General features: G+C 39.1%; 1 protein-coding gene across 5 annotated transcripts in view; it reads left to right on the top strand.

Moving 5' to 3' along the window:
- Nucleotides 1–14,147, top strand: part of CARMIL1 (capping protein regulator and myosin 1 linker 1) — a 174,745-nt gene extending 160,598 nt beyond the window's left edge. For 4 of the 5 annotated variants that reach the window (XM_060774925.2, XM_060774923.2, XM_060774924.2 and 1 more), the window contains 3 exons: nt 5,241–5,462; nt 7,359–7,499; nt 13,087–14,147. In XM_060774925.2, the coding sequence (XP_060630908.2) occupies nt 5,241–5,462; nt 7,359–7,499; nt 13,087–13,208 (485 nt within the window). In that variant the 3' untranslated portion in view covers nt 13,209–14,147. The remainder of the gene's footprint in view (nt 1–5,240; nt 5,463–7,358; nt 7,500–13,086) is intronic. The other variant, XM_060774926.2, reaches the window with a different exon arrangement.
- Nucleotides 14,148–18,429: the final 4,282 nt, after the last annotated feature.

Raw genomic sequence — 18,429 nt, 5'->3', positions numbered from 1 at the left:
GCTTGGGCTCTGCGATTGAGGAGGCAGCATAGGTGTCGCCACCTGGGCCTTTGCTATTCTTGGGCTCTGCGATTGAGGAGGCAGCATAGGTGTCGCGGGGCCAAGGAGCGGCAAGAGGCCCTGGCAGGGACCATGAGGAGGAAGAGGGGAAGGTAAAGAGTGTGAGGAGGGAGGAAGAGCCGCCTCCTCACCCTCTTTACCTTCCTCCTCCTGGTCGCCACTGGGGCCTCTTGCTGCCATGATTGAGGAGGCAGCAGAGGCGGTGCAGGGCCCAAGCAGCAGTAAGAGGCCCAAGCTACCGCAGCGTACAGTGTTCCCTCGCTATATATATATACACACACACATACATGCACACACACTGCGAAACAGTGAGTCCACGGTAAATGAACTGGGAACACTGTAAACAGCTTGGGGGTGGGAGAGATTTATACATAATTTATTTTATTTATTTCAATTTATTACTGGAACAAAAACAATTATTAAAGATATTACTAAAGGCTAAATTAAAAATGTTTCATGTATCTGGAGTCAAAATATTCAAATTACCAGGAATGAAGTAGAATGTGCAAGCATGCTCTTTGCACATTCTACAATATGCTCACACTCAGAATGTTCCGTACAGTGCAAATAATTACATTTTAAAAATTAGTTTATAAGGATTAATAATAATAAAAAATTTGCTTGTGCACTTGATTCTATTCGCCAGATAATGTTCATTGTCTGTGTGACTGTAGCACTAGACATAGGAAATGTTTTCATTTTCATCTTAACCTCATTCAGGTTGATTATGGCAAGGCCTGTGCAACTAATGGTCTCCACTGATTCCTAGGGTACCTACTTTTCCTTCTTCTCATAACAGTCTCCTCTGCGGTTGAGATTCCAGCCCACTTTACCCGATCCAGGCAGGTAGTTTTCTAAGCATACAAAGTGAGCATTTACTCTGCACTTCCCAGTGTTAAAGGGTAAAATCCCTCATAACAGAGCTCTACACAGTTGGAAACCCTGACAAGAAGAGTAGGCATCTTGTTTACACAGAGCTTTGAAAGTGTGTTCACTTTAGGCTCTTTTACCAACCTTCACTTTAAACTCACTTTAAGCTCTTTTACCAACCAGGACGTACAAGTAGTGACAATTGATTTAATCAAGCTTAAAGAGTTCACATGCATTAATAAAGTAATTCTAATTCTATGGTGCTGCATCAGCACAGAAAAGGCACAGGAATTAAGAAATTAAAAGAAGTATCCCCAAACACACACCTGAATATGACTTTCATTTGGGGGGAAAGGGGAGTATAATTGCATGTGTGTTACTCTATTCCAGAAAACAACATGGTAGCAGAATATCTAGGGAAGAGTATCTAGTAAGTATCTAGGCAGTTATCCTCAAGGCACAAAATCCAGTAACATGTTGGTATCAAGGCAGAAGAGCAGCCCCCTTAACCAACTAGGGGCAATAGCCCAAGAGGACTATTATAACAGAATCAAATGCTTGCTGTTTTATTTCATCAGAATGAGCCAAACGTCTGCCCCAGATTGCTAGTGAAGGCCATGCTTCCTTAATTCCTTTCCTTTCTTCCTATCCATTTTTCTGTGACCAGAATAGTTCATGTTACATTTATGAAAGCTGACCTACTTTACTCTATTCCTTCATTCCCTGTGTAGAGAAGTATGCATGTAGTTGGTGTCACTTGCTTCATTCACAGCACTATAGGGAAGCTAACCTGGACAGGTTCCAACAGGGAATAATTAACCTGGCCTGGAAATCAAATTCCAGGGAGTCAGAACACAGAAGCACCTCTCGGTGCGTGACTTGAATTTACCTTGAATCTATGTAGCATTGCTTTATAAATGCAGATGGACAGTCGAGAAACACTTTACAGTTTTGAAAGGACCTTTAGAATGGAGTACACCCTGCTGAGAAGTAGAATGATTGTGATCATTGGCTGAAACTGTATTATTTGTCCATGGTGAATAATGTCACATCCCATATGATTTTGTTTCAATATAAATAACTGGTTAAACTATTAAAGCAAGGACTTCTTTGTTTCAAGGATAACTGCTGGATTCAAAGCAGAAAATCAGATAAAGCTCTGTTCTCCTACTGTTTTAGCTTATCAACCTTTCCCCAGTGTTTGAAAGTTTCTAATATTATATATTCCCTTTATGTCTAAAGTGAACAGTTCCTCCTGTCTCTTGTGTAAAGTTTTTTTTCTCCCTTGGACCATTATATATTATTCTCCTCCTCGGCCCACCTGCTGTATCCACCTATTCTTTTTTTATTCAGCTTCCTTCAGCATACTATTATCTTCAGTTTCACATATATTTTTCTTCTTGAAAATTCTTTTCACCTTACATTTCCACTTTCATCCACCAGCTTGTTCAGCCTTCATTCTTCTGTCAATCTGTGGCGACTGAGAAGGCAGACCTCTAAGTATCCAGACCTCTACTCATTAAATTATACCACCCTCCATTTCTGCTTCCTAAAGTAATTCTGAGATCACCATGAGGCACGTTAGAACAATTTTTATATCAAAATGGAATGTAGAAAACAGGCATTTATTGTAAGTAAAGTATGTAACCCACTGGCTCCCTGGTAGTGCAGCAGGTTAAACCGGTGAGCTGCTGATATTGCTGACTGAAAGGTTGGCGGTTCAGACCCGGGGAGTGGAGTGAGCTCCCACTGTTATGCCCAGCTCCTGTCAACCTAGCAGTTCGAAAACATTTAAATGTCAGTAGATCAATAGGTACTGCTTTAACAGGAAGGTAACGGCGCTCCATGCAGTCATGCTGGCCACATGACCTTGGAGGTGTTTACGGACAACGCTGCCTCTTTGGCTTAGAAATGGAGATGAGCACCACCACCACCCCAGAGTCAGACATGATTAGACTTAATGTCAGGGGAAACCTTTACCTTTATACTGAAGTATGTAAGAGCCAAAAAAAACCCCTGCAGGTTAGTTTCTATCACTAAAATGTTTGGAAGCTGTGATTATTACATGCCATTTTGAGGCATGGAAAGCACTTCCATAGCAAAAATCACATATAAATTAAATTTAGATCAGCATTTTTAGCCATTGACACATTTTTTAAATTTTCTTGTCTGTACGTACATATTTTTGGAAGTTCTTGTGTTTTGCCTACCCGACCTACATCTGTGAAAAAACTTGATCAGTAGTTTAGCTGATAAAAGTGGGAAAAGGGTGTTGCTGGCAACAGAATTTAGGTTAGAAAGAAAGCCATTACTATTGGGAGATTATGGACTGTATTATAATAAATGTGAGGCAGAGAACATCTTGTTCTCATAGACCAGATAAACATGTTCAAATGCATACCACTGTTTCTGAACCATTTTTCTAAAAAATGGGAAGAACAGCTTGTTCACATCATTTGAACAATTGCCAGTGCTCAGCATGAGTACACAACAAAATGCAAATATGTAATATTTATGTAAACCAGAATAATATCTCAGAAAGTGGCCTTCGTCTTAAATCACCAGGTCTAAGTTTCATATTCCTAGAATCAATGGTGTTGTGAAAAATAAAATACCAGATAGCTGAGCCAAGTCGTGAATTGTTTAGTGTAATGTTCTGTGCTAGCTGAATGGCCAAGCAGTTTGGAGTACAGTGGGGTAATATATGCTATTATAAAACACATAGATAGAAAACCTGATTTCTCTGCTTGACAAACAAATCCCAAATAGCATTGCATGCACACTTGAATATGTTGGTAGACTAGGCCTTTAAAAAGGAATGGGGGTGTGAACTAGGGCATTCTCAAGATAGGATTAATTATTTTATGTTCTATGTATTCCAGTAGGAGAGTTACATGAATCAAGAATTAGAGGTTGCTGACCCAAACCATTTTGACCATAAGCCCACCCCAGATCAGGCCTATTCCAGAGTTCAAAGGAGAAGTGAACATTTTGGAGAGTGTGAAAGGAGGTCAAAAGAGAGAGAAGAGAGTCATATTCCAGCCATGAAAGCCTTCGACAATACAGAGAGAAGAGAGTCATATCGGTGGGGGGAGGGGGGGGACTATTTGAATAGATTGCAAAATGAGGTTACTTTAGGCACCTTCTACACGGCCATATAAAATCCAGATTATCCGCTTTGAACTGGATTATATGACAGTGTGGACTCATATAATCCAGTTCAAAGCAAATTATCTGGATTATATGGCAGTGCAGAAGGGCCTTAGTTGATCCAATAACTATTTATGCTGTGCTCCTGGAAGACATCAGTGGATGGTTCTGAGTCTAGAAATTCCTCCAGACACCCAGCTGCCATTCAGTGGACAAACAGAGCAGCATCCTAGTAAAGGTCTTCCTTCTATTGGGAAAGACAATGGTCCCTCCTAGGGCCCTCCACACAGGCCTATATCTCAGAATATCAAGGCAGAAAATCCCACAATATCTGCTTTGAGCTGGGTTATCTGAATCCACATTCAGATAATGTGGGATTTTCTGCCTTGATATTCTGGGTTATTGGGCTGTGTGGAAGGGCCACTTACACTGCCATATAAAATCCAGATTATCTGCTTTGAACTGGGTTATATGGCAGTGTAGACTCATATAATCCAGCTCAAAGCAAATAATGTGGATTATCTGTTTTGATAATCTGGATTTTATATGGCAGAGTAGTAGGGCCAATGTTAAAGGGAGAATAAGAGAACATTTGAAGGAGCCAATGCCAAAATGTATCCCTAGCATCAGTGGCTGATACCTTTCTCTGTAATTCCTGTGGCCTGTCTAATGATGAATGTTTTCAGTGATGGGATCTTCATGCTTATTTACCAAATTAAATGAACTGATTACTAACCTTGATGATAATGAAATATTGCCCTGTTTTCTGACTGTTAACTTTATTAAATTAATTTTCAAGCCCTGCCTTATAAACTCCGAGAATGAGAGTACAGGTTCTCCCTTGCATGCATAGAGGTAGAGAGCATACTGGGTGTTTCTTTTGTATTTCTTGGCAAAGTTGTTTTATTTTAATTGATAAACTGCAGATGAGTTAGTGTGGTGTAGTGGTTTGAGTACTAGACTAAGACTTTGAAGACTTTGGAGATCTGAATCCCTTTTCAGTCATGGAAATCCTGGGCAAATCAGCCTTAGGAGAAGGCAACACCAAAACCTCCATGAAGACATCTTGCCAGGGAAACCCCTTCATAGTCAGAAATAACTTGAAGGTGCACAGCAAGTTGCAAACTCTCAAGATTTATTTGGATCCTATTTTAATTCAGCAACAAAGCTTCACCAGCCATCTCCAGAGAACCGGTTTGCCCTAAATAAAGGTGACTCATCAGAAAAACCTACAAAAACAGAACCAAAGACAGAAACTGGGGCAAGAATGCGAAGTTCCTCCAGCACATCCACCAGTCCAAAGCCTCCCCTTCAGTCAACAAAGCCAAGCCTTGCAGGAAGACCAACGGTTCCTCAGAAACCACGATCTGCCTCTCGGACTGGTGAGAAACCTATTATAACTACTACACTATATTCATATATTGTTTATGGCTAAAAAGTCAGTTCTGGAATCCTGAAAACATTTTTTAAGAAGATGCTTTTGTTTTGTGTTATTTTTACTTGTTTTTATCTGCTAATCCTAACCAATCCCTTGAATAGTGGAAAGTAGATTTTAATGGTAAATTATGAGACCAAAAGGGATTTCTCTAAACACTGAAGTATTTAATTAGGTTTTAAGTTTTTTCATTGTAATACTCTGTAAAGAGCCCTGGGATCACTGCAATTCTATTGTGTCCGATTGCACAAATAATTTTCCCTTGTTTCTCAATATTAAAATATGAATATGGATTTTTAAGTCTCAATCTTAATTGGCAAGAAGCATAAAAAGAAACCCCTGGAGCACGCTGAATAAAATTTACAAAAACTTCAGTGTCAATCACATCTTGTCTGGCCTCTAAGTGTATTGATGTTTTGTGGTGTTCAACAATTGTATTAAAGCATGCAATTGCTGTGCATAAAGAGTTATCCTGATCGGTTTATTGTGCTCACAGGAAGATGGCACACAATTGGATTTTACTGCCTCACATCTCGCCTCTTTCTCCATACAACTCCCTGCCCAAACCAGACACTGGAAGCTAGTCATGGGAAGAAGTAGTGCATGATTGTACATGGTAGTAAATGTGTAAAGGTTTCAGTAATACTGTTTAGCCTTCATATGTACAAAGAGAGAAAGAGAAAATGTATGTGTCCATGTCTAGCACATACTATAACTCTTAAAATATTTGATTATACAAGTATACCTCAGTTAATAAAGTAGATGTGTTTATACATTACTACTTCAACAGAAAATTGAACACCAGAATTAGAAATAAATGGAAAGAATACTCAATCTGTAGGGATAGAAAAAGAAAAGTAGTTCAACATGTTTGAGAAGTTTTTTTTATTCAAAACTAGTTGTATGGTTGTGCCAAAAGAAGTAACCAGTCCATGTAAGCTTTGCATTAGTAAACAATGTTTCGAAGCTTGTATAGACCACTTGAAGGCATCTTCCAAAAGTCTGCCTTACCCTTTTACTTCCATCATATAGCATTTCACTATAGCAATCTAAATGAGCACAGTTCTCTGAGGCATCTGTTGAAGGACTCATGGTGAGTCAATGAAATCCTGAACACAAAGGGTCAACCTATGTCCTGCTGAGTTGGGAGGGAATCCAGTACCGCTATTTCCTGTTTCTCTTTTCTCTCCCTAAGCAGCGTTAATCTGTAAATATGTTTTAGTTCAGTAAACCTTGTGTTGGCAACCTAAAGAGTTAGTCTGTCAGATTTATCACTGATTTATCATTGCAGTTTCAGGCCTGGTGGGTGGTCATTGGCAGACCTTTGTCTTCCACAGAGTGGGAACAATAGGAAGAAATTTGCTTCTAGCCATGTGAGCTCAAAAGCCTTCATAAAAATAAGCTTCATTCTCATAGGCTTGATTAAATTGGATATGCCTGTACTCTCTATGTTACTATTCATTTTGAGCAGATTGGAATTATATATGTGATTTAGAATCATAGAATTATTGAGTTGGAAGAGACCTTGTGGCCATCCAGTCTAACCCCCTGCCAAAAAGCAGGAAAATCATATTCAAAGCACCCCTGACAGATGGCCATCCAGCCTCTGCTTAAATCCTCCAAAGAGAAGCCTCCACCACAATCCAGGGCAGAGAGTTCCACTGCTGAACAGTTCTCACAGTGAGGAAGTTCTTCCTAATGTTCAGGTGGAATCTCCTTTCCTGTAGTTTGAAGCCATTGTTCCGCATCCTAGTCTCCAGGGCAGCAGAAAATTTCTAGGAATTTTCCTAGAAAGTTCACAGGTGAATTTGTACATGTGTGCATTCTTCTGGTGTTTCCACAGAGGATCTTCCAGAGTCTCCATCTGGTCCAGGTTCTCCTAAAATCGCTCTACTTCCACCTTTGCTAAAGAGGGTCCCTTCCGATAAAGAAAAAGATGGTCAGAGCAGCCCTCAGCCTGCTATCCGATCTCTTTCACAAGAAGGTAAAAATATTAATGTATTTTGTTTATACTTTCTTTGGTTTATATGTTAACAGCCAGGTTTCAGTGATATACTTCCACTTGATCCCTCTGCTTCTTTTCACACCAGCAGAGCAGGATTTTGTGGGCAGTGGAAAAGAGAAAGAGAAAAACCGAGTTACACTGATATTTGATACCAAAGTGTAAATCTTGGCCAATATTCTCAGGTATTGGAAGCCAACAATTTATAGTCTCACTGACTGTGAATCTGACAAACAGGAATATAGGGAAAGAGTGGTCATAGTCATGAATATTTCTTGCTGTTACATATCTTCAAGTCAACTCTGGCTCATGCCAACCCTACCATAGGGGCTTTTGGGGTAAAATTTATTCAATACTTTGCATTCTTTTAGGGTAAGAGAGAGTGACTTGCTTAAAGTCACCCACTGGGTTCCCATAGCCAAGCATGGATGGGAAACCTGGTGATCCAGGATCCTAGTTCAACACTCAGACCACTACACCATACTGTCTTTAATCATGAATACATTTATGTATGGGTTGTTGTAAGTTTTTCAGGCTGTATGGCCATATTCCAGAATATTCTCTCCTGACATTTCGCCTGCCTCTATGACAGGCATTCTCAGAGATTGTGAGGATGCCTGTCATAGATGCAGGTGAAACATCAGGAGAGAATGCTTCTGGAACGTGGCCATACAGCCCAAAAAACTTACAGCAACCCAGAGATTCCAGCCATGAAAGCCTTCGACAACATATTTATGTATGTTTTGCATCCTAATTTCCCATACATGCATTCTCTTAATCTAACTTTGTATCTTCTCCCATAGTGTCTATTTCAGTTTTTAATTCATTGCACTAATCACCTCTCATTATCATGTGATGAATAACAGAAATGGATGAAAAAATGTCTTCAATTTCATTTTCAGCCACTTTGCACCTCCTTGAACTGAATGCAGAGCTAAACATAAGTTCCAGCCTCTATAAGCTATTTCCTTCTTTAATCACTAAATCAAGATAGATATGAGGCTGGTGTTAGTTCCCCTTCACATTTAATATATTTAGATTTTTGTTTCCTCCTAAAATGCAAATAACATCAGCTAGAAGTATTGATAAAACTATGTATAAAATCTGGGGGGGATCTGTTTTAATTTGAAAGTGTTATTTCCTGTTTAATTGTGCGGTACTTGCTTTGAAAGACGTTGCTATACTCTGGAAGCTTTGCTTTTGTGGCTGCCACTATGACGCTATGAGATATTCATTGAAAAACTAGAGCAAAATGTGCTGCAGAATGTCAGGCAAAAAAAGTTTTGGCAGTTTAATAAAATTATTCCATGTTTTTATGATAGAACCGATTAAGAAATGGCATTTATAACCCAGGCACAAAAAAGTGTTACATAGGGTAATCATTAGATCCCAGAAAGCATGTAGTGGAAATGTAAACTTTTCTTTCCTTGCTGCAGTCCTGAGGACACTCTTCTGAAACTGTTATTTCCTTTGGTGTAGATACCAGCTTCAGAGGATAGCTTTTCCTCGGGACTTCAGCAGGGGAAGAAAGAGTTTATATGCTTCTTCTCACCTGCTGGGGTCCTGGTAATGATCAGTACTCTAGCTAGCTAGCATTATATATTCATTTATACCATGCCCACATGAATCATGCCTTTGGTAGCTACCATAATTAGGATCTAAAACACTAGTCAAAACCACCTAACTGCTCCATCTGCTGGCTGGTAATCAAAATGCTTGAGAAACCAAGTAAAACAATATGGTGAAGCATCCTCAGAGGTTGTGAGGTCTGTTGGAACTAGGAAAATTGGAATGTCCAGGGTGGAATGTTCCCGCCTCCTCCAAGATGAACTGAACCATCTAAACTGGGCTTTACAGGCCAATGGATATTCCACCTCAGACGTCAGAAGAGCTGCAAGACCGAGAACAAGCCACAAGAATAAAGACAAAGATCCACCCAGAGGAAAAGTGTTCTTGCCATATATCAAGGGAACCAGTGACCACATAGGGAAACATAATATATAAACTATCTACATACCCACTAAGAAAATCCAACAAATGCTACATTCAGCAAAGGATAAGAGGGATCCTCTCACTTCTGCAGGAGTCTATCGTATACCATGCAGCTGTGGACAAGTCTACATAGGAACCACCAAACGCAGTGCCCAAACATGCATCAAGGAACATGAAAGGCACTGCAGACTATTTCAACCAGAGAAGTCAGCCATAGCAGAGCACCTGATGAACCAATCTGGACACAGCATATTATTTGAGAACACAGAAATGCTGGACCACACCAACAACCACCATGTCAGACTGCACAGAGTAGCCATTGAAATCCACAAGCATGTGGACAATTTCAACAGAAAGGAGGAAACCATGAAAATGAACAAAATCTGGCTACCAGTATTAAAAAAACCTCTAAAATTATAACAGCAAAACAACACTCAAACACAGGGAAACTCCAAAGAGGAAACGATCAGGGACAGCTAATCACCTCTCAACAAAAGATTCCCCCAGGCACTAACAACCCACACCAAAAACAAACCTGCCTGGCCATCAAATACTAATCAAGGTGGCCATTTGAAACATTCACACCTAGCTCTAACAGACAAGAGTGCTTTCTCCCACCCTAGACATTCCACAGATATATAAACCCAATTTTCCTAGTTCCATCAGACCTCACAACCTCTGAGGATGCTTGTCATAGATGCAGGCGAAATGTCAGGAGAGAATGCTTCTAGAACATGGCCATATAGCCCAAAAAACCTACAACGACCCACTGAAATGTTGTTTGGTATTTTACCTGTTCACCGTTCTAATAAATGGACTTTGTTGCCTAATTGCAATAAATTGCAAACAAACAGTCAAACTTTTAAATCTATTTTTCTTTTCTTTTTTTATTTGTTCATTTCTGTTGGTTCCTTTCAAACTCCAGAACTTTGATTTAACTTTCCAATTTTTATTTTCTCATTAATAATGAATAGAGTAGTACTCTCCTTTTGGTAGAGGCCGAAATAGGAAACAAGCAGATGGCTGCAGCTGCTAAATATAGGGGAATTATTTCTGTGATTTTGTTGATAATATGCTTCATTGTGTATGAGACTTTAAAAAAAGCAAGAGCAGTTGTGATTAGTATCTTATGGGAGATTGCTGGTTGTGTTTGGTGTAATTGTTGATTTGTGCAGTCCACATAACTTACATTATTTCTGTGAGCAACGAGTAGTAATTATTTTGCTCAAAATGGCAGTGGCAAAGGCTACAGCTTCATACTTGCCCATTGTTTCTCCATGATAAAATTAGTTTTGCTGTGTGTGTATTGCAATATGGTTGTGATGTCATTCAGTTTATCCTGGTAGGGTGTCATTTGTCTCTACAGCTGTAATAACTTAACATTAACTTAGATGTTGCATATGCCTGCTGCTAGAAAAAAATGCATGGCTGGCTTTCAGTTAATTAAAAATTTCAACATCCTGTCTTTTCAGGATTTTTTTTTATTTGTTTATTTTAAAACATTGCTCTTTTATTTGCAATATGAACAAGTCCTTTTCATGTGGCCTGTTTAATTTAAAGCAGCATATTTCCACACCCTTGCTGTATATTGGCTTCAAGTTGGATTCCTCTCATGCCCCCATCACAATCACAAAATCAGATGAAATAATAGTTATTTAGCCACAGACAAGCTATATGTGGATTCCTTTCCAAGTGAAGAACTCCCAAGACCAGGATAATGGTTTCCATTTCTCAATCAGAATTTCTTATGTATCACTGGACTTTGATAGTGGCCATCATCTCAATAAGCTGGCCATCAATCTTGTACCAAAGTCTAGTAAATTCCTTTTAAGTGAGAATAAGAGGGTTGAGAATCATCAGCGTTGTCGTAGTAGTAGATGCTGATGATGTAAACACTGGCTGTGCAAACTTTGAAGAGCCTATTGCTATATATGAGACCCTTTTGCTCTAGATGAGCAGTTTTCTGTTCTGATCAAAATGCAGAATGTTTTAAGATAAACAGAATCCAAAATCCAGTGTGATACATTTATTGGCCAAGCAAAATCCAAAAAAATTATTATGTGAGGTTTCAAATGTTCAATGGCAAAGATGTTAAAAATCATACAAAATAAAAGTACCCATTATTGAGTCACAGGCCTACATTTTATCTTAGATATTATTTCTGTTGTCAACTAAGATGGTATTGAGGGATTTCAAGACAGGCAGGAATCATTCTGAGCCAATAAATGTATTGCACTTTTATGGATTTTCGAATTCTGTATATCTTAAAACATTCTGCATGTTGATCAACACAGAAAGCTGCTCATCAAGAGCAAAAGGTTCTCATATACAGCAGTAGGCACTTCACTGTGTTGTCAAAGGCTTCCATGGCCGGAATCACTGGGTTGCTGTGAGAACAAAAATAAACAAAATCTGGCTCTAAAAAAAATTAAAAATTAAAATTAAATTAAAAAGCTCTAAAATCAGGATAGCAAATAAAGAGCAACACTCAAACAACAGGGGAATTCCTGACAGGAAACAGTCAGGGGCATCTTTTTTGGCGTCAGGAGTGACTTGAGAAACTGCAAGTCACTTCTGCTGTGAGAGAATTGGCCGTCTGCAAGGACGTTGTCCATGGTACGCCTGGATGTTTGATGTTTTACCATCTTTGTGGGAGGCTTCGCTCATATCCCCGCATGGGGAGCTGGAGCTGACAGAAGGAGCTCATCCATGCTTTTCCTGGATTCGAATCTCCAACCTGTCAGTCAGCAGTCCTACTGGCACAAGGGCTTAACCCATTGCATCACCGGGGGATAGCTAACACCTCCCGACAAAGGATTCCCCCAGGCAGGAAATAGCCAGGCTTTGAAGCTACAAGGCCATACAGTGCTAATCAAGGTGGCCAATTGCAACATTCACACTTACCTCAAGCAGACAAGATTTCTTTCTCCTACCCTGGACATTTCACAGATTTACAAACCTCACTTGCCTAGTCTCCCTGCTACCTCTTCTTTGTTATAAATATTTATAATTGCTGCAAACATTGTAAGAACTGTATCACTGGGTTACTGTGAGTTTTCCGGGCTGTCTGGCCATGTTCCAGAAACATTCTCTCCTGACATTTCACCCACATCTATGGCAGGCATTCTCAGAGATTGTGAGATCTCAGAGGTTGTGAGGTCAGACTTCACAACCTCTCGGAATGGCTGCCATAGATGTGGGCAAAACTTCAGGGGAAAATACTTCTGGAACATAGTCATACACCCTGGAAAACACACAGCAACCCAGGTTCTTCACAGTTTGCACAGCCAGGATTTACATCTACTGTGACTTTGATGGTAGATTGATAGCCATCTTGTTGAGATGATGGGCACTGCTGAAGTCTCTTAAATTGTGTCATTCTTGGACGTTTGGACAAAGGGCAATAAAAGACAGGTAATGAAATTTCAACTCCATTAGCAACAGATATTTCTAGGTTGATATCCAAGGGGGAAAGTTGAGTAAAACGATAGATCTGCCTGTCTTCTTCTTTGTCTGAAGCAAGTGGCTGGTTGGGAGTCTTTGCCGAGTTAAGAAAATGTCATGTCTTTTGATGCAGGTCCAAAGAGAAACTCAGGACACCAGGAGCAGAGGCAGAGGTCTTTGAGTAAAGATGGCCAGCAAGGAAGCAAATCCAGCGACTCCGGAGAAGAAGCAGATAAAGAGTTTATTTTCGTTTAGTTGATTGATCATCTCTTTGGCAGTGCAAAATCTTTTCTAACAATAAGGGTACGGTGATCTGTTACCCTTCTTTTTCATCAGCTGTTTTTATAGAAGATTTTGTGATTTTAAAAAAGAATACATGATTGCACTGCTGATCAGGTTTCATTAATTTGGCTCTTTGGGTGTTTTTTTTTTTAATGACTTCTATGGTTCTAGATATACCCTTTCTTGCCTTTGCTAAAGCCAGCAACTATTCCCTGTTTTCTACTTGAATTTCTATGAAGCAGCTATCAAAACAATGCCTTGCATTTGGGCTTCAGGCGAAGGAGGGCAGAGGGAACCAAGCAAAAGGACTGGGGGTTTCGTCTTACACTAATCCACACTGTACAGCAGGAAAGGTGTTGTACTGCTGAATGTAAATGTGTCAAACTTGCACGCAACTTACTTTTAAAATATATTCTTGCTGAATGCAATTGCACATTGTAATTATATCAATAGAGCACACTAATAAAAGAATTTGTATAAATAATATATATTAGATGCTTGGATATGATTTTTACATTCACCCTTGGGAGACTTTTTTCTTGTTTGTTGTACTGTATATAAAAACACAATCTCTTACATTTGTGTACTGTTCAAAAGCACAACAAAGAAAAGTGAATTACTAATCCTTTGCTATGCTTCCACTTCCATCGGTTATATGTATGTTGTTGACTGGAATGACAGCAATGCACATCTTATTGGTATTGGTATTTTCTAGAGGCTGCCTTAGAGGGTCTCTCTGCATCCTTTCTAACTTTTAACCTGTTCTTCTTAAAGAAAAGTAGATTTTTGTCTGTAAAAGCAATTTTGCTTTTCCCTGTTTGCATATCCACAGTCATCTGCTTACAATAAAGGCTGAAGGAGTTTTATTCATAATGTATATTTGTACCAATAAAAATGATTTTACAACTGGAATCAGAGTTTCTAATTTTTAAACTGTATTCTCGTGCTGTCTTTCAGTGGCTGTAATGTTTACTCATCTTCTAAGGCCAAAATCAGGAATGGGCAAAGAGTGGTCCTCCTGGGGTTAGTAAGCTTGAAGTCCCAAAATTCCTCACTATTAGGTATAATGGCTAGAGACATTGGAAATTACAGTCCAACACCTTCTGAAAGACCACATTATTCACATCCACAATCTAAATCCAGGGTGGACCCTTTCACTCAATTGACATTAAGTAAGACACCATCTACGTTGCCACATGATTCAGTTTGAAAGTGTATTATACGGTCAGTGTGGATTCATATGATGCAGTTTAGTTGCATTTAACTGCACTATATGAGTCTACATAGACCATATCATGCAGTTCCAAACAGTGTAAATGGGGCCAGTACTTACGTTCCACTGACTCAGGGCCCTTCCACATCCCTATATCCCAGAATATCAAGGCAGAAAATCCCACAATATCTGCTTTGAACTGGGTTATCTGAATCCACACTCAGATAATGTGGGATTTTCTGCCTTGGTATTCTGGGATAGAGAGCTGTGTGAAAGGGCCCTGAGTGGGCTTAACCTAGTTGGGAGTAGCTGTGGATTCAAGACATTGTTTCTCTCTGAAGCACATTTTTAAATAGTATTGGATATACTATTTAATGGGAACTAACCTCCTAACAGCAAATACCATTACTTTTAGAAGGCTATAATCATGAATGTATTACGGAACCATAGAGCTGGAAGAGACCCCAAGGACCATCCTGTCTAACCCCGTCCTGCCATGCAGGAACACACAATTATCTGATTGTATATGCAGCATTGAATATTGCCATGTTGTAAGTTGCTCTGGGTCCCCCTTGGGGTGTGAGAGAGTGAGATATAAATATAGTAAATCAATCAATCAATAAAGCAAAGCTCTCCTGACAGATGGCCATCCAGCCTCTGGTTAAAAATCTGCAGAGAAAGTGACTCCACCACATTCCAAGGCAGCATAATTTACTGCCCAACCAGTCTTACCTTCAGGAAAATTTCCCTAATATTTTGGCAAGATTGTTTCCTGCAATTTTAATTCATTACTCTATGTCCTGTATTTTGGAGCAGCAGAAAACAAGCTTGTTTCTTCCTCAGTGTGGCTTCCTTTCAGATATTTAAACATGGATCTCATGTCCCATCTGAGCCTTCTCTTGTCCAAACTAAACATACCCATCTCCTTTGGGCATTCCTCAGTTTCCAAACCTTTGACTACGTAGTCACCCCACTCTGGACACATTCTAGCTTGGTGATTATCCTTCTTGAATTGTAGTGCTTTGAACTGGGCAGTATGGTGCTCAGATCTGGACTCATGCAAAGTTTCTACAGCTACTTGTACAGGAAGCATGGCTTTCTTATCCAAATCTCAAACATTTCAGTAAGATGGAGGAAAAATATTGCTGGATGGATCATATTCTCTTTTTATTCCCCTACTTTACCTTGAGTCACATTGAAATCAGTTGAATTCTAGTTCCCTGATTTAGATGAAGCTCAGGAAGGAGGTGCATTTTTACAAGAGCATTAGTGCTGCACACACTCTAGAACCCCAAGGCGATGCTCTTGGCTGTCTGAATCAGTTTGTTTCATGCTGCTGCAAGGCCTCAGTATCCCTTTGCTTCAAACAGACAGTGACATGTGGCTCAAGTTATTACATGTGCCACAGTTACCTCATTGGCCTATACAGTTGACACAATATACAGTTTTGATATTTGGCTTTCCCTTCTGCTCTTTTGGAATAAAGGCTACTTTTTATATTTTGGTTTTCTTACATATTAACTGCATGCCTTGGCTTTTCTTGGACCAGTTGTCTTGCCTCTTGACAAAATACTTCTTTTCTTTATTTAATGTTGGGATGAGAATTTCTTAGCACTGAGTGAAGTATAGGAAATCAGCAATATCTATTAGACAAATTACTTGTGAATAATTAGTAGGCATTTTGAAACACTTTTCATTTTAGACTAGCACAGTGGTTGTCATTTTAGACTAGCGCACATTTCATTTTAGATTGGAACTGTCTAAAATAATGCATTTTAGATATGCATTATTTTAGAAATAATGCATCAACCATTATGAGTATACAACTAGTCATTCTAAACATCCCTCAAAACTATTTTTACCTTCCAAAGTTTAATTAATAAATGCATTCTGCATTTCCCTTTGTAGTGAAATCTATTCTGAACGTTTTGCCTAAAGCAACCTGATTTGGTGTTTTACTAAGTGGCTGTCTCTGCCATTTTAAAATATCTGTTATTTGTGCTCAACCCTTTTCATCAAGGCCTTTTTGCTTCAATCAGCTTTAAAAGGAAGAACTTCAGGGTAATTGGACCTAATCAAATTAAGCCTGTATACACATGTGTGAGGAAAAACCACTTGAATGCACAGCCAGAAATCACGTTTATTTTATTTTTCTTTCCGATTGCCTATACTGTTCAAGTGGTAAAATCTTTATCTTAAACTTTCAAAAACCAGTTTGTATCTTTAGCAATAATTATGATTGCAGGGGCAGCTTCAGTGAAATACAAGCAGTCTCCAAGTTATGAACAAGATAGGTTCTGTAGGTTTGTTTTGAAATTGTATGTAAGTCTAAACAGGTACATTTTTAAGTGTAATTCCAGCCAATATCTATATGTATATCTAACTTTGCATAGCACAGGGAAGGGTGAACACCCCTGTTACATTTATTTTGCTGTCTGTGCCCCTTTTCAGAAGATTTCACCTCACTTTCTGCCCCTGTGATTATTGAATTTTGAAATATTTGGCTTATTGAAACAAGGACTGGTGATAACGCTTTAGTGCAGACCCCTTTTCCCCATGATAATTATTTCAGAGTCAATTTCCTTGCTAAGGGGTAGGTTTCCCTCACTTTCTGTTGTCTCACCCCCATTCTTAAATATGAGTGGTTTGTAAGTCGGATGTTTGTAACTCAGGAACTCTATGTACATCATGTATGTGGTGGTATTCTACATATGTACATAACCTAAGCCTAACAATGGAATCTAAATGCTAATCAGACTAGTTCTGGCCTTTGACATCTGCACAGAAATTGACAGTAGAAGGCTCCTCCACTGTACTTGACCATTTTCATGCTAATCACTAATAATAATAAACATAGTTGTTATTATTATTATTACTATTTATTTATTTGTGTTCCACCCTATCTCCCCAAGGGGACTCAGGGCAGATTCCAGCATACACAAAGGCAAATATTCAATGCCTAGAAACAACAAAGGTAAAGGCATCCCCTTCCAGCTCTAAGGGGTGATGCTCATCTCCTGCTCTGGGGGGTGGTGCTCGTTTCCATTTCTATGCAGAAGAGTCTGTATTGTCCGTAGGCATCTCCTAGGTCATGTGGCTGGCATGACTGAATGGAGTGCTGTTTACCTTCCTACCAAGGCGATACCAATTGATCTCACATTTGCATGTTTTCGAACCGCTAGTTTGACAAGTTGAAGCTAACAGTGGGAGCTCATCCTGTCCCATTGATTTCAACCGCCAACCTTCTGGTCAGCAAATTCAACAACTCAGTGGTTTGTTTAACCTGTTGCATCACCGGAGCCTCATAATACCTATGTACTCTATTAAAGAGTACAGCAATTGAATCCTTTGTTGTGAAAAAATACCAAAAGAATTTATAGAGGTCAACTGTGGAGACTAGAAAGTATAATACAATAGAAAAATGTATTGGAAGTGAATGTACTCCAATACACTTCGGAACAGGAATTGAGCTGGATAATATATTCCCAAATTAGTTGTTTAAATAAATGTGTGTGTCACCCTTTAATTATAAATATACTTGGAGCCATGTGCAACATTAAAGAGAACGAATACACCCTACAGTAAACTGAAGTTGCAAGTGTGACAAAAATTAGAACTGTCTTTTCTAGAAATGAAGCAACAGTTTTCACCAATATACTGATACAATCAATAGATACAATATATGATTATGGTCCTGGTTCAGATTGCTAACCACTAGTAACTTAAAAAATTACATTTAAACTAATCTTGTAACTAACAAATGAAAAATTGAGGATTTTAAAATGTATTTATCAAGGTATGGATAATATGTGTTGGCGCATTTCCTGTATCAAACATGGACCATGTGTGAGTGTGGTTTTAGTTATGACAAGTAAGAAACCAACAAATGCATATGCAGTATGACCCCATATCTGCGAGGGATACATTTCTGGATTTACTATGGAAGTGCAAAACTGCAGATACAGCAAACCTCCTTGAAGC

This window comes from Anolis sagrei, chromosome 4, assembly GCF_037176765.1.
Source record: "Anolis sagrei isolate rAnoSag1 chromosome 4, rAnoSag1.mat, whole genome shotgun sequence".
Lineage (NCBI taxonomy): Eukaryota > Metazoa > Chordata > Lepidosauria > Squamata > Dactyloidae > Anolis > Anolis sagrei.
This window is presented reverse-complemented; position numbering and strand designations above follow the sequence as displayed.